Source organism: Canis aureus, chromosome 19, assembly GCF_053574225.1.
Source record: "Canis aureus isolate CA01 chromosome 19, VMU_Caureus_v.1.0, whole genome shotgun sequence".
Classification (NCBI taxonomy): Eukaryota; Metazoa; Chordata; class Mammalia; order Carnivora; family Canidae; genus Canis; species Canis aureus.
The window spans coordinates 23,747,882-23,764,929 of NC_135629.1; the positions used below are offsets into that span (position 1 = coordinate 23,747,882).

The window sequence follows — 17,048 nt, forward strand, 5'->3', positions numbered from 1 at the left end:
GGGGGGGGAGGGGGAGGTACCCCCCGTGCGGGTCGGACCGGGACTCTCCGACGGGCTGCGTCTCCCCTGGTCACCTCTCTTGAGCCGAGCCTTTCAGGGATCCTCAGCTGCTTTGGCTCTAGGTCTAAGGAACACTCCAGCATTTGGGTGTCAGGGATAGAAGGTGACATTTGTCGGGGGGTGGGGGGTGGGGGTGGGGAGTCACTCAACTTGCTTTTCCCCAGACGCCCCCTGCATTTCTGAACTTTAGAGGCAACAGAATATACATGTTAGATGTAAGGGTACTCATTCTGTGTAAACCTGAGGCTTGAATCGTCTGTAGATGTAGGAAAAGATGTTAGGGTTCGAAGCCCACGGCCAGGAAAGAATTCTCAAGGTGCAAAACGCACGGGGGCAGGACCCATGGGCAGAAGGAGCTGCCCTGGGATCGTGGGGAGTGGCCCGTTCTATACCTTCGCGTGAGGCTAGCTAGTTAGGAAAAGGTCATTTATTACTGTTCAGTAAAAACTCAATTGTGAGACTCTTCAGAGGTATATCCATGGGTCATATGCTTGGGAGGGTTATTGCCAACATGTATCTTGGGGAGCCGAGATAAAGGGAGGTCCCAAAGGAATTTATAAATGTTAGAGTAAACTTACAGGATCCTGGGGAGGCGGGGGGTGTCAGGCTAAGATTGCCTTTGCCCTTAAAGTATTAACATCCAGGTAGCTGAGTTCCTAAAAGGAATGTTACTCTGCCTGTTTTAAGGACTTGTCAGTGGGATGCAAGTAGTAAAGAAACGTAATGATTTTTCTTTTCGCCTTTGTGTCCCACATCAGGATTCACTTTTCAAAATAGGTTGTCCAGAATATCCATTTAGTGAAGTGCTATGAATATTTGTTGCTCACCCATGTTTATTTTGCCTTACTCAAGGATGACCAGTGGATGTCAGATGACCCTGGGGTTTATAGAAAACATTCTTCAGTTTCTGCAAGAGGCAGATTTGACTTCTGTCTTTCATTAAGATGACCTGCTAAATTAAACTAATTAGCATACTTCATCTTGCTTGTTCTTTTGCATCTTTACTTACGGTTTTCTCATTTTTTAAAAAAGATTTATTTATTTATTTATTTATTTATTTATTCATGAGAGAGAGAGAGAGAGAGAGAGAGAAGCAGAGACACAGGCAGAGGGAGAAGCAGGCTCCATCCAGGGAGCCCGATGGGACTCGATCCCGTGTCTCCAGGATCAGGCCCTGGGCTGAAGGCAGGCGCTAAACCGCTGAGCCACCCAGGGATCCCCGGTTTTCTCATTTTTTTCATTGTTTTCGTATACTGGACCAGTGGGTATAAAACTGTGTCCCCCAATTAAAGTATCGTACATACTTATGAAATAATATTACAGAGTAGACTTTAATATAGGGCGTGATAGTTTTGGGGAGCTTTTCAGTGCTTGTTCTCTCCCCACCAACTTCAGATTGTGTAGAATTTGTGATAATTCTTCTCAGCCACTTTTGAATTTAGAAAAGGAAGAATTTTTTTAAAAAGAAATGCTGTAAGTATTTTAGTAAGTATGCCATTTTTTTTATCATTGGGTTTTTTAGTACCATGTATTTCTGTGACTGAATCATCTTTTTTTATCCAGAAGAAAGTTATTTTCTCTGTAGTATTTTTAAAAAGGCCTAGTGTAAGCTACCATCTATATAAAAAAATACTTCTTAAAAAATGCACATCTTTGAAACTCATATGACTTTTTTTCTTTTTAAGGTTTTAGTTTATTTACTTATTTATTTAAGTAGATTCCACGCCCAGCATGGAGCTCTGTGCAGATCTTGAACTCAGGACATGAGATCAAGAACTGAATTGAGGTCAAGAGTTGGAAGCTTAACTGACTGAGCTTCCCAAACACTCTTTTTATGTTTTATTTTTAAGTAATCTGTTTATCCACAGTGGGGCTTGAACCCTCAACCCTGAGACTAAGAGGTACACGCTCCATTAACTGAGCCAGCAGGTGCCCTTGAAATTCATAAGACCTTCTAAATTCCCCCTAAATTTGGAACTTAGGAGGGGCACAAAACTTCCTTGTAGACTGAGTTGGGAGAGTGGCACTTGGAGAATGAACTTGTCATTAAGTGGATAAAAATGAATTTGTCCTCTAGAAGCTACTGTTCCCATCAGTTTACTTTGATCTTTAGAAAAGGACATTTGTCATGAATATGTTAGGTTTAGTTTTTGAATGTTACCCTTTGTCCAACTCATAACCATGTTTTATTACTGATATTATAAGAATAAAATTAATATGAAACTATCTGAATAGAAGGTAGGGTCAATTTGCTATGACCACATATGACCTGTGAGTGAGTGTACTGTCTGTTGTGAGATGCATCCTGTGTGTCTTAAACTTAGCATGAGTTATATAATGTATACTGGTACTCTCTTAATGTGTCATATGAGGGAATAACATACTTGCTTCTGGTAGGTCAGATCCATTTTGGTCTCCTAACCTTTGCTCCTAGTTCCTTTTGGGCAGATCCATACCAGTTTTCCTCTTTAGACCCGAAGTTCAACAATAACCTAATTAATTATACAGTCAGCAGGGAGCTTAACAGGTCCAAATTGTAAGTCGTAAAGCATAAGTTTCCTTTTTTTTTTTTTTAAGTTTCTTTATATTGACTTATAATGATTGTAATAACATAAAATGTATATATATATATTTTTTTTCTCTTTTAACACATATGGATATTTTCTCTTAAAGGAATAAGTCCCCCTGTCAGTGGAGGATGGGATACTTCAACCTGGGGGTTAAAGTCAAATACTGAACCTCAGAGTCAGCCAGTAGCCTCTCCTAAAGCAATTACAAAGCCAGTTCGGAGAACTGTGGTAGATGAATCTGAAAATTTCTTTAGTGCCTTTCTCTCTTCTACGGATGTCCAGACCATTCAGAAGAGTCCAGTGGTATCAAAACCACCAGCTAAATCACAACGACCAGAAGAAGAAGTGAAAAGCACTTTACAGGAATCCTTGCACACTGGACAGTCAAGAACATCTGAAACAACTGAGTCAAAAGTAAAAGACTCTACTCAGTGTGTATCAGGGGAAACTCTGGCAGTCGATTCTCTGTCACCTAAAACTGAGGGCAAGTGTGAAGAAACAATTAATAAAGAACCTGATATGAAGGTATCAACTGTACGTTTGAAAGTGTCTGAAAGTGTAATTAATGTGAAAACAACTGGAGAAAATATATCTAATATGTCTATGGCAGAAACAAAGGACATGGTTTTGGAAGCTAAGGAACAAAAACATGAAGACAGACAGAGTAACACACCTTCTCCTCCCGTCAGTACCTTCTCATCTGGTACTTCTACCACCAGTGACATTGAAGTTTTAGATCATGAAAGTGTAATAAGTGAGAGCTCAGCAAGTTCGAGACAAGAGACTACAGATTCAAAATCAAGTCTCCACTTGATGCAGACATCTTTTCAGCTTCTCTCAGCATCTGCTTGTCCTGAATATAATCGTTTAGATGATTTCCAAAAACTCACCGAGAGTTGCTGCTCATCTGATGCTTTTGAAAGAATAGACTCGTTTAGTGTACAGTCATTAGATAGCCGTAGTGTAAGCGAAATCAATTCAGATGATGAACTGTCAGGCAAGGGATATCCTTTAGTACCTATTATAGTTAATCCTTCGACTCCAAAGACTAAAATAAATGAATCAGTTGAAGGAAAATCTGAAGAAGTAGTGAATGAAACTTTAATTATACCCAATGAGGATACAGAAATGGAAGAAAGTGGACGAAGTGCAACGCCTGTTAATTGTGAACAGCCTGATATTTTGATTTCTGCTACACCAATAAATGAAGGACATACTGTCTTAGACAAGGTGGCTGAGCAGCATGAAGCTGCTGAAAGTAAGCCAGAAGCGCATTCTGAGAAGGAAGATGTTTGCAAGGTAACTCTAGAAACCAGAAAGGGATTTGGGGATATGCCTTATAGAGATTAAATCATTGTTTTTAATCACTGTTTATTTTTAACATTCAGTATTGTATGATGATTGTTACTGACTAAAAAAGACAGGCATTTTGTTTTTGTTTTGTTTTGTTTTTAAGACAGGCATTTTGACACAGGTGTAGCATTAAGGATTTTAAAACTGATCAATTACTGATACTAAATTACTTGAAATTTCTCTGCGGCAACTATGATAACATAAATCGCTATTTCAGTATAACTAAGCATAAAAAAGTCTCCATCTTGCGCCAGTACTGTTGAGTCTTTTCACCTATGGTTTTTGTATGCTGTGCTCGTTTGTCATTTTGTGAAGGATTGTCTTATGCAAATGTATATCTTCAAATCCTTTGTAGGTAAAGATGCTGAAACGAATATTATATGGTTTTTCTTACATCAAAAAAAATTTCGCATGTTCACATTATTTGTAGCAAATCTTAAGTGTAGTCTTTCATTATTGATGTGTTTCTGTTATTATTAATTCCTTGTTTGTTTTCTCTTTTATGTTATTTTGATGTTTCCCTGATAGCTATCTTACATGAATAAGAATGGGAAATGTCCAAGGAACAATGAATGGTATTGCTTAGGAATAACAAATTGCTTCTACCTAATACCTATAAAAGAAAAGTGGTGTAAATTCTTTAACATAAGTCACAGTTTTGGTTTTTCCTATGATTTTTAGATATAGAAATTGAGTTGGATTTGGCATCTTTAATAGACTCCTCTGAGATATAGGATGTCTTGAAGAAATGTCCTGTAAGTGCCATGTATTGAATTATTTAATGCAAAAAAAAAGTGCCAGATTCTGTTACTTAGGTTTAATATTATTCACAAATGAAATGCCATGCTCTAGCTATAATAGTGGTTTGAATTCCTGAAACCAATACTGTTTAGTATCAATAAAATAATTTTGAGCTACTTTCCGAAGGTAAGTGATTTCTAAATTAATCTAGACCTCAATCAGGTAAGACTATTTTTTTTAGTGCATAAAATCGTCATTCCTCCCCTCATACACAACTTTATCACTACTTCCGCAAGACCTAAGGAGTAAGATATTCTAACCATTCCTTTTCGTTTAGCTTTATACTGGTATATTCTGGAGATTTTTTTAAGTTACATGTCTAATGATTATCTAAAATTACTTTTATTTTTTAAATGCAAAGTATCATACTAAAAAAAAAAAAGGTACACATATTTGGATTAAAGAATAATATGGAAAAACACTTTTATATCCACTACCCAGCAAAGATACAGAATATTACTAGAGGTTTAAAGCCCCCTTTGATCTTTTTTTTATTTTCTCTATTTCCCTTCCTCTTTTGGTGGATGTGCACATCTTTCCTAGGTTTTTGCTGTAACAAACTTGTAAATATTCTTGTATATTTATGCAAGACTTTTCTCTAAAGCATATCTAAAAGAATTTTCTACATTAAAGAGTGTGTAGATCTTCAGTTAGATATTGACTAATTGTTTTCCAATGTGGTTTACTAATTTATACTCCTACCAGCTATGTGGTTGCACTAATTTATACTCTCCTACCAACGATGTATGAGTTCTTGTTGTTCTGAATCCTCTGTGTTCTCAGTATTGTTTTAATTCCTTTTATGAGATAACACTTTTATTTATAATAGTGATTAGATTATCTTTACAACTTATCACCTGCATGTAGAAATGTTTTTTTCAGTTAAATATTTGACTTTTTGTATATTCTCCTTATTCAGAGAGTTGAATTTCTGAATGAAAAACTGGATAAAAGGGAGGCTCAGTTATTATCTCTTAGTAAAGAAAAAGCACTTCTAGAAGAAGCCTATGATAATCTGAAAGAGTAAGTATTTTTACAGATGTGCATAATTTTATGTTTTGCAGAGGCCTAAATACTTGGTTATTATTTAAGAATGTTTTTAAAACTAAAATGTTTAAAATTTAACTTGTGTACAGTTGTTGAAAATGGAATAATATTTCAATTCTCAACTATAGATTTCTCCTCAAATTATCTTTACTATATTACCTTTGGCACTGAAGAGAAGTATGTGGAAAAACAAAACAAAAAACCTTTTTCCTTTTTACTATTAGAGATTGAAAACTTGTATTTAAAGAAAACTATGATATTAGAAAAACACTGAATATTTGCCGTAAGGAGGTGGTTAGTAAAATGTTAACAGATTGAAAACTGAAAAATTTTGTTTACCTTTCTCTTATTTTTACACATCAAATATTGGTGACATTTTGACTTCTAATGGGTTTTCACTGAGATGTTTTAAAATAAATTAAGCAGATAATTTGTCTTTTAAAAGTTAACAGGCTTAAAACTAACCAATTTTAGTAAAGTATATATTGAAGAAAATATTATTTCCTTTTGGAAACAACTGCACTCCTCTTGTTACCCTAGGAATATGTAAACAAGTATTTCTGTCTGTTGTTTTTAATTTAGTGAAATGTTTAGAGTAAAAGAAGAAAGCAGCAGCATTTCTTCCTTGAAAGATGAGTTTACTCAAAGAATTGCAGAAGCAGAAAAGAAAGTTCAGCTAGCCTGCAAAGAGAGAGATGCTGCTAAAAAGGTAAATGAAAGTTAAAAATAATATTAATTAAATTCAATACAGATGTGGATTTTTTGAGGGATGCATTCATAATATTTTGGTATGGAAAAAAGAAGATTAAAGGATACCATCTAGTATATTAACAAATTATAGATTTCTTAATACCTTTAGACTTACAGATTTTTGATACTTTAAACAAATCTAAACCAGTGTTTGTATAATTCATCTATAAGTCCCTTGTATATATAGCTAGGATCATTAGAATAATTTTCATAAATGATAATTTCATCAAAATAAATAAACCTAAGTGCACTGTATAAATTTTTTTTTAAGTATCATTACTCTCGTTTGTTACTAACTGCTTCAAATCTATGTGTTTCTTCAAGTCAAAATAATTTTAAAATAAAGGGATTGTAAGAGTTAGTGACTCTTGTGAGGCACAGTATTGATTTATTCTAATACAGGATTTCTCAGCCGCAGTACTATTCACATTTTGGGCTGGATAATTTTATGTTGTATGGGACTGTTCTGTGCATTGTAGGATGTTTACCAGCATCCAGGGCTCTAACTACAAGACACCAGTGTCACCCTCACCTCCGCATCTCCCAGTGCATATCCATCACTCCCTTCCCCAAGTTGTGATCATTGAAAATGTTGGCAGACTTTGCCAGATGTCCTCTTAAGAACAAAATCACTCCTGTTTGGGAGCCACTGTTTTAATTCTTACCATTTATAGCAGTTGGCTATTTCAAAAATTGGTAACCAGATAAGGTTAGTAATTATTTCTTCTATCCCAACTCTTAGTAATAACATTTCTCATCATTAGCCCTTTTCAGCTAAGCTGCTTTCCTTCTTGACAGTGTTAATGTTTATATTTTTTCTTTGTATACTGTTACAGAAGAGAAGTAAGTCATATACTTCCTTCTGCTTAGGTTGCTTTAATTAGGTAACTCATGTCAGATACAATAACTTGACAATAACTTGAGACTACCTAACCAACTTACTTTTTCTTGTCCCTACTGTATTCCATCTGGACCAGTCTAATTGAGAAATCAGATTTTAAATAATGCTTGTTTTCTGTAATGTACTTTGAATTGTAGATCTAAGATAGACCCAAACCATTGAGTATAGGTGGGAAAAGCTTGGGCCCTAAGTTTTAACACGTTTTATGTGTACTGCTATATATGATCCCCCTACTTAGGATCTATAGGAAATTCAGGGTGAATTGAATTCCCTTAAGCGAAGAGTTTGCTTTTCTAGTGATGGAAAACAGATAATGTCAACACTTACATAGTACTAGGTAGAATGAAACAAATTAGAGATAAAAATGAAGAAGCAGTTTGGAATGGTATCACAGGATGAATTCTGACCGGGGGAATTAAGGAAAGTTTCATGGAAGGCAGGAGAGTCTTATTGGGCCTCGATGGATGAATCAAATTTTGACAGTTGGAAAATACACAGCAGTATTGTGAATGGTTCAGAGAATGGGCTTATGGGCTTTGTGGACTCAAACCTGGTTTCCAGTGCCTAGGTGGTTCAGTTGGTTAAGGCTCTGCCTTTGGCTTACGTCCTAGTCCTCAAGTCCTATTTCCAGCTCCCCGCTCAGTGGAGAGTCAGCTTTTCCAAAACTCTCCCTCTGCTCCTCTCCATTTGCGCTCTCTCGCTCACTCTCTCAAATAAATAAATAAAATATTAAGAAAAAACACCTGGTTTCAAGTTAAACTCTACCACTTAATAGCTCTCTGACCTTCAAAGTTTATTCAGTCTCTCAGCGTCTTAGTTTTCTTATTTGTGTAATTGAATAAAATACCTCCCTCATAGGATTGTTGTGAGGATAAAATAATGGGTATAATGCATGGTTTAAATACCTGTTGTTAGTTGTTTTTAGCTGTTGTTTGGTTTCAGATCATTGCTTAAAACCTAATTTTAAGTATGATTATACAACACTTTTCCCATCACCATACATACTTCTCCATTGTGGTTTTGAAAGATAAACTGTCTTGACATGTTTGTGCTGAATCTCTGCCTTATTAAAGTAGGTTGAACCTTATTATGTTTTCTCTTATTTCACAATGCACTAGCAAGTACAAGTTTTAGATGAGGGAAAAAAAACAGTGAAAAATAGAGACATATGTTCTTCCAAATATTATACTTCACCTGAAAAAAGTATGTGTATAGAGATACTCAAGAAAGGTATTGAAAGTTAACTTATTCTCATTTGCATTTGCATTTTTTTTTTTAAAGATTTTATTTATTTATTCATGGGAGACACAGATCGAGAGAGAGGCAAAGACACAGGCAGAGGGAAAAGCAGGCTCCATGCAGGGAGCCTGATGTGGGACTCGATCCTGGGTCTCCAGGACTATACCCTGGGCCCAAGGCAGGCGCCAAACCACTGAGCCACCCAGGGATCCCCTCATTTGCATTTCCATATTAAAACTTGTTTATACGTGAATTCTGGTTTTCTGTGTTGTTTGAAAACTGTTTACTTAATTAACCAAGGTAATAATAAACTTAGTTTAACAGAATAAAACTTACAGATCTTTATCGAGAATTTGATTATTGATGACTTCTTTGGATATGGAAAAAATTGAAAAATATGCCCAGAATGAAAGTAATTCCTTATGATATTCACATTTTTTTTTAATTAGGAAATCAAAAGTATAAAAGAAGAACTTGCTACTAGATTAAATAGCAGTGAGACTTCAGACCTTTTGAAAGAGAAAGATGAGCAGATCCGAGGGCTAATGGAAGAAGGTGCGTAAAGTATTTAGTTAACTATGAAAAATACTGTAAGAATGGGAAAAATTCTTGCCACCTGATTAGCTGCTACTTCTTAATAAAAAACACTTGGAAGCAAGAAAAGTTTGTGCTTAAACCTCAGAAATGGTAGGTGACAATATATGGAAGAATGGGGAGCAATATATATAGAAGCAGAGATGCGTTATATGTAGCCTTCTTTTTCCTAGAGTAAAAAAGAATAACTTGCTGAAAAATAAATGTGGTTTCATAAAAAGAGCTTTTTTTTTTTTCCATAAAAAGAGCTTTTAACAGGTTTTAGAGCTGTCACATGAAGCAAGGTATTTGAGGGCTATTATCCTGGAATTTATATAGTATTTTAATATCTGTCTTGGGTACTATGTGGTGTCATCATATTGTTTAGTTGTTTGATAGTGAACTTTTTGTTATACTCTTGTTTTAATTTTTCAATTATTTAACATTTTGTGAAAAGACTTAAAATTAGCAAGGTTGTAGAAATTAAATACCCTTCATGAGAAAAATTGTTATAAATAGACACTGTGTTAATTTCTTTATGTACTATCATAGGAAAGAAGGTAGTTTTGGAAAAGGTGATTAAATTTTTAAACTTTTTCTAGTTGTAAGAATTACACTTGCTACTTGGAGAAATTTTTAAAGTTTTAGGAGACAGAGGAAGAAAAAATAGATCATAACCCATTTTATAGGGAACTGTCAATTTCTTCTAGTTCTTTTTTAATGCGTTTTTAATACATTGTTAAGCATAATTAAGGTTACGTATTTAATTTGTAATCTTTTACATTTTCATAATTCTTTTACATTTCCCTATGCTATTAAATGCTTTGCTAGCATTATTAATGGCTTTTAAAGTCCATTATATGGCCATAGACCATAATTTATTTTATTCTTTTTCTAATGTACATTTATTTCTAAAATGTTAATATTACAAATAGTTTTTAGATGAACATTTCTGTGCTTAAATCATTGAACTTAAGAGAATTTCCAGAGTCAGTGTTAGAAAACAATTGGAAACAGTCATTGTATTTGAAAAATGAGTTTTACCCTGTTTTTCTTTTTCATTTATTCAGCTAATATTTAACAGTTGGTGTGTCAGATACTATGTTTGATACAATAATTCCTGTCCTTTAGGAACTTACAAACTAATGAGAGGGAAATGTAAGTATACAGATAATGATAATTATAAAACATGGCCTACACTGCAATAGAAGAATGAAGGGAGAGTTAATAAAAGAGATAATCATTATCTCAAGACATGTTAAGGTAGTGAACTGCCTGTGTTACAAGAGACTGAGGGGAAGGCTGTGTGCATGGTTTCTTTATTTTATTTCATTTCATTTTTATTTTATTTTATTATTTTATTTTACTTTACTTTGATTTTATTTATTTATTAGAGAAAGTGAGCACAAGCAGGCAGAGGGGCAGAAGGAGAGGGAGAAACAGACTCACTACTGACAGGGAGTCAGATGCTGGGCTCCATCTCAGGACCCTGGAATTATGACTCGAGCCAGAGGCAGACGCTTAACCAACCTAGCCATCCAGATGCCCCTGGTTTCATAATTAAAAAAAAAATACTTAAAGTATTTATATCGGGTGTCACTATTTGAGTATTTATTAATTTAGGTAGGAGGTGGGTTGATGTTCTCTTTTGCTTAATGAACTTCTTTATACTGAAAACAGAATGATTTCATATGGGATTATTTATTTATTGCTTCTCTATCCCCCAGAAGTATTTTTTTAAAAGATTTTATTGATTTATTTGAGACAGAAAGAGAGCACACAAGTGATGGGGGAGGAGCAGAGGGAGAGGGAAAAGCAGACTTCCCCCTGAGCCAGGAGCCCCATGGGGCTTGATCCCAGGACTCTAAGATCAGGACCTGAGCCGCAGACACTCAACAGAGTGAGCCACTCCAAGCACGCCTCACCCAAAAGTATTTTTAAATTCACAGCTGAAAATCTGAAAGACTCAAAGCTGAAAGCACATTACAATGAGTAGCTGATTATTATCTTGCTTCATTAATTATTAACATCTAGGCACACCTACTTCATATCTTTCTGCCCACACATACACTTCCTTTTTCCAAACCATTTGAATGTAGGTGACAGATAAGAACATTCCACTTCTAGGGACACCTGGGTGGGTTAGCAGTTGAACAGCAGTGTTTGGCTCAGGGCGTGGTTGGTCCTAGAGTCCCGGATTGAGTCCCACTTGTGGGATCCAGTCCCACATCGGGCTTCCTGCATGGAGCTTGCTTCTCCCCTCCCCTCTGCCTATGTCTCTGCCTCTCGCTCTCATGAATAAATAAGTAAAATCTTTAAAAAAAAAAAAAAAAGAAAAGAAAAGAAAAAAAATTCTTCTAAATTCTTTTTTTCCCAGTTTATTGAGGTATAATTGACTAATAAAAATTGCATGTAATTTTTGATACATGTGTACATTGTAAAATGATTACCACAGTCAAGCTAATTAACATATCAGTCATCTCTTGTAGTTAATATCTTTTCATATGAGAACTCTTAAGATCAATTCTGTTAGCAAATTTCAAGTGTATGATATAGTATTATTAACAGTAGTCACCATTCTATACGTCAGATCTGCAGAATTTATTCACCTGCATAATTAAAACTTGGTACCCTTTGATTAGTATCTTTACATTTCCCTCATCCCTGGTAACCAGCATTTTACTCTCTGCTTTTATGAGTTAAACTTTTTTTTATATTCCACATATAAGTAAGATCATGCAGTGTGTGAGTCTGGCTTATTTCAGCCTCCAGTTTCAGCCACATTATCACAAATGACTGGATTTTCTTCATTTTCAAGGCTAAATAATATTACTTTATATACACAGAGCCACTTTTTTTTCTTTCTTAGAATATTTAATAAATTGGGAAAATATTCACAATTTTAGATAGCAAAAACAAGTTGAGCATTTGTGTATAAAATACAACATTTTACTCAAGTATAACTACATACAGTGTTATATTAGTTTCAGGTGTCCAACATAGTGATTCAGCAATTCTATACATTACTCAGTGGTCACCATAATTACAGTCACCATCTGTCACTATATAACATTATTGTATTATTGACTATATTTACTATACTGTTAATTTATTTTCACTGACTTATTTATTTTGTAACTGGAAGTTCGTACCTCTTAATCCACTTCACCTATTTCAGTCCCCCACTCCCACTTCCCCTTTGGCAACCACCATTTTTTTTTTTTTTTTCTGTTTTTGAGGGGTTTTTTGTTTGCTTGTTTTTGTTTTTTTGTTTTGCGTTTTAAATCCCACATATAAGTGAAATCATATGGTATGATCCTTTTAACATATTGTTGAATTCAGTTTGCTAATATTTTGTTGGGGATTTTTACTTCTTTGTTCACCAGGGATATTGACCTATTGTTTTGTTTTGTTTTGTGTGTCTTTGGCTTTCTTATCAGGATAATGCTGGCCTCATACAATAAATTTGAAAAATTTCTTTTTCCATTCTATTATTTGAAACAGTTTGAGAAGAATAGGTATTAATTCTTTATTAAATGGTAGAATTCAGCTCTGAAGCCATCTGGTCCTGGTCTTTTGAGGGAGGAGTCTTTTGATTACCAATTCAATATTGTTACTAGCAACTGGCCTATTCAAATTTTCTTGTTATTTTCTCATTCAATTCGGGGAAATTTTATGTTTCTAGGAATTTATCCATTTTTTTGCTAGGTTGTCCAGTTTGTCAGCATATAATCTTCATAGTATTATCTTATAATTCTTTGTATTTCTCTGCACACAACATTTTTTTTAGGCATTTATCCATTGATGGATAGGTTATTTCCATAACTTGGCTGTTGTGAATAATGCTGCAGAATGCACATATCTCTGAGATACTGATTTTAATTCCTTTGGATATATGCCTAGAAGTAGAGTTGTTGCATCATATAGTATCTCTATTTTTAACTTTTTGAGCAGTCTCCATGCTGTTTTCCATAGTGTCTGTACCAATTTATATTCTTGCCAGTAGTGTACTAATGTTCCTTTTTCTCCACATCCTTGCTAATTCTTATCATTTGTTGTGTTGATAAAAGATATCCTTACAGGTGTGAGGTGTTTTGGCTTGCCGTTCTGTGATGATTAGTGATGTTGAGCACCTTTTCATATACTTGTTGGCCATTCATATGTCACCTTTTGAGAAAAGTCTATTCATGTCTTTTGCTTATTTCTTAATTGGCTTATTTGTTTTTTGCTATTGAGTTTTATGAGTTCTTTGTATATTTTGGATATTAACACCATATCAGATGTAAGGCTTGCAAATATTTTCCTCCATTCTGCAGATTGTCTCTTCAGTCTGTTTATCACTTCCTTTGCTGTGCAGTACATTTTACTGTGATGCAATCCCAGTTGTCTGTGTTTGCTTTTGTGGCTTATGCTTTTGGAATTATACCCAAAAAATCATTGCCAAGACCAGTGTCAGAAGGTTTTTCCCCCTGTGTTTTCTTCTAGTAATTTTAGTTTCAGGTATGTTAAGTCTTTATTTTGAGTTGACTTTCGTGTTTGGTGTGTCATAGGGTCCAGTTTCATTCTGCCTATGATTATCCAGTTTTCCCAGTACTGTTTATTGATCATACTGTCCTTTCCCCATTGTGTGTTCTTGGCATCTTTGTTGAAGATCAGTTCGTTGTAAATTTATTTCTAAATTCTGTGTGGATTTTCTAGGCTCTCTGTTCTGTTCCTCTGGTCCGTGTTTTTATGCCAGTACCATACTGTTTTGATTACTGTAGCTTTGTAACATGTTTTGGAATTACAAAATGTGATATTTTCAGTTGTGTTCTTGCTCAGGATTGCTTTGGCTGTTTGAAGTCTTCTGTGGTTCCACATGAATTTTAGGATTTTTAAAGAAATTTTTGTGAAATATGCCATTGTGATTTTGACAGATACTGCAGTGAATCTGCAGTCCACTCCTAAATTCATGAATCTCCATCTCCCAATAGCAAGTACATTTTGCTTTGCCAGCACAGCATCATAATCATACCTGAGAAAATCAGTATTAATTCAGAAGTGTACTCCGGCATATATTTCATCATTTATCTCCATTGTCTCTAAAAATCACTTTTATACTTAGTCATTTGTCTTGTCCCAAGATCTAGTCAAAACTTATATTGCATTTGACCATTATGTCCTTTTAGTCTTCCACCAATCTAGGAGAGCTCTCTTTTAGTCACATTGAAGACTTCTTAGAGTCCAGGCCTGTCCTACGTATTCTCCTTCTTCTTGAGTAGATTCAGATAAAATTTCTAGTAAGAATTATCATTGGCGACACTGTGTACCTACCACTCCATTACATCAATAGATACCTAATATGCCACAATTGGTGATGCCAATACTGAATGTTTAGTTAAGGCAGTGACAGCCAGATTTCTCCTTGTAAAACCACATTTTTCTCTTTATAATTCATAAGTGATATGTAGGAATGATTTTTTAAGGTGTAAGTATCCTGTTACCTACCATCCTTCATCTAGTAATTTTAGCATTCATTGATACTTCTTACCCAAATCAATTTAGCATTCATGGTTACAATAGTGTGATTTTAAAAATAGTCTATTATTTTTATGTCACTGGTTAGATCAAACATTCTATCCTGATTCTTAAGGAATCATTGTTTGAATTTATTTATTTATTTTTTGCCATTGCCAGGAGAAAAACTTTCAAAACAGCAGCTGCATAATTCTAACATTATTAAGAAATTAAGAGCTAAAGACAAAGAAAATGAAAATATTATTGCAAAGCTGAACAAAAGAGTTAAAGACCTAGAAGAAGAGTTGCAACATTTAAAACAGGTGAATGTTAACCATTCTCTAAATATATGTATCAATCGTTATTACTTCCTATATGAACAATTGGCTGTAGTTTGTAAAACATTTAGAATAATTTATTGAGGTGTACCATGTGGGAAGAATTTGTCAAACAATTTAATAAATGAGTGTTAAAGTTTTTCTTCATTATTGTAACACTTAAGATTCCTGGAATACAAATATTTACTATGGTATTGTTATTTAAGGTTTTATTTATTTATCTGACAGAGAGAACACAAGCAGGGGGAGCAAGAGAGGGAGAAGCAGATGCCCCACTGAGCAGGGAGCCCCATGTGGGGCTGGATCCCAGGACCCCGGGATCATGACCTGAACCAAAGGCAGATGCTTAACCTACTGAGTCACCCAGACACCTTTACTATAGTATTACTTATTGAAAAATACTTTTGTCTGTTTTTACAATATAGGTTCTTGATGGCAAAGAAGAAGTTGAGAAACAGCATAGAGAAAACATTAAAAAACTAAATTCTGTGGTAGAACGCCAAGAGAAGGATCTTGGCCGACTTCAGGTAGACATGGATGAACTTGAAGAAAAGAACCGAAGTATTCAGGCTGCTCTGGATAGTGCATACAAGTAAGAAAATGAACAGATATGCAACCCATTTAAAATTAATTATCAGAATGGGATGTTGAAGAAATACTTTTTCTGTTATCTAATCACTAACAATATTTATAAACTTGGCTATATATGAACATGTAATTGGTCAAAGCAAGTACAAAAGAGTCCTTATTGTAGTTGGTATTTATTATGTGGTAAACTCTCCCTCATTGCATGAGTCTTATGGAAATCTACATGTAAACTTCACTAATTTGGCAATGTAATGAACTATTTTAAATAGAAATTATCTAATTTTTTAAGAGAACTTACTGATCTCCACAAAGCCAATGCTGCAAAGGATAGTGAAGCACAGGAAGCTGCTCTAAGTCGTGAAATGAAAGCTAAAGAAGAACTTTCTGCAGCACTAGAGAAGGCCCAAGAAGAAGCCCGTCAGCAGCAAGAAACATTAGCAATTCAAGTAAGCAACAGATTATGAGTTACATTAGTCTTTAAAAGAGTTGTGCTTTTGCAAATTAAAGAATACATTAGTTAGTTTGAATCAAAATATAAAGTGTTACTTGTGTTACATTTCTAATCTTACTGGATGCTTTTCTAGGAGTACTGGACTGTGCCAATCTTAATTATGTGTTTTTTAAACTGTTAAAGTAATGCTTATATTGTACTGTATTTCTTATTTTTTGTGACTTTCAGACTTAAGAATATTATGAAAAGCAAAGACTGCGTTACCGAACATATGCAGATAAATATTAAACATTCCTTATAATTTTAGGAGAATCCATATAACTCCTGAGTTTATTCTTAACATCTGTGGGAGTCCATGTAGTTCAGATAGAGGAGGAAAACTGAAATTTGTCAGGCTTTTTCTTTTTTCTAATTTTTTTTAATTTTTAAAGATTTTATTTATTTATTCATGAGAGACAGAGAGAGAGGGGCAGAGACATAGGCAGAGGGAGAAGCAGGCTCCCCACAAGGAGCTCCCAGATCCTGGGATCATGCCCTGAGCTGAAGGCAGATGCTCAGCTGCTGAGCCACTCATGCATCCCCAGGCTTTTTCTTATAAAATCATCAGTTGTTAGATATTTGGATTAGTTTCACTTTTTGGTTATTATGGTTAATACTGCTATAAACATTCATTTACAAGTTTTTGTATGAACATTTATTTTAAATTCTTCTAGACATATACCTTCAGGTCAGTATAATAACCCTATATATAACTTTTTGAGGATCTGCCAGACTTTCCCATAGCAATTGCACCATTTTATGGAATATATGCAATTTATGCAATATATGATGGTCTACATCTGCCAGTATTTGTTTGTTATTGTCTTCTTTTTTTTTTCATT

At 34.6% G+C, this 17,048-nt stretch overlaps 1 protein-coding gene across 1 annotated transcript in view; it reads left to right on the forward strand.

Moving 5' to 3' along the window:
* Positions 1-17,048, forward strand: part of TMF1 (TATA element modulatory factor 1) — a 31,980-nt gene that overhangs the window by 809 nt on the left and 14,123 nt on the right. Inside the window, exons 2-8 of the mRNA XM_077858105.1 lie at positions 2,734-3,929; positions 5,704-5,807; positions 6,414-6,540; positions 9,171-9,276; positions 14,971-15,113; positions 15,554-15,720; positions 16,006-16,162. Of these exons, the coding sequence (XP_077714231.1) occupies positions 2,734-3,929; positions 5,704-5,807; positions 6,414-6,540; positions 9,171-9,276; positions 14,971-15,113; positions 15,554-15,720; positions 16,006-16,162 (2,000 nt within the window). The remainder of the gene's footprint in view (positions 1-2,733; positions 3,930-5,703; positions 5,808-6,413; positions 6,541-9,170; positions 9,277-14,970; positions 15,114-15,553; positions 15,721-16,005; positions 16,163-17,048) is intronic.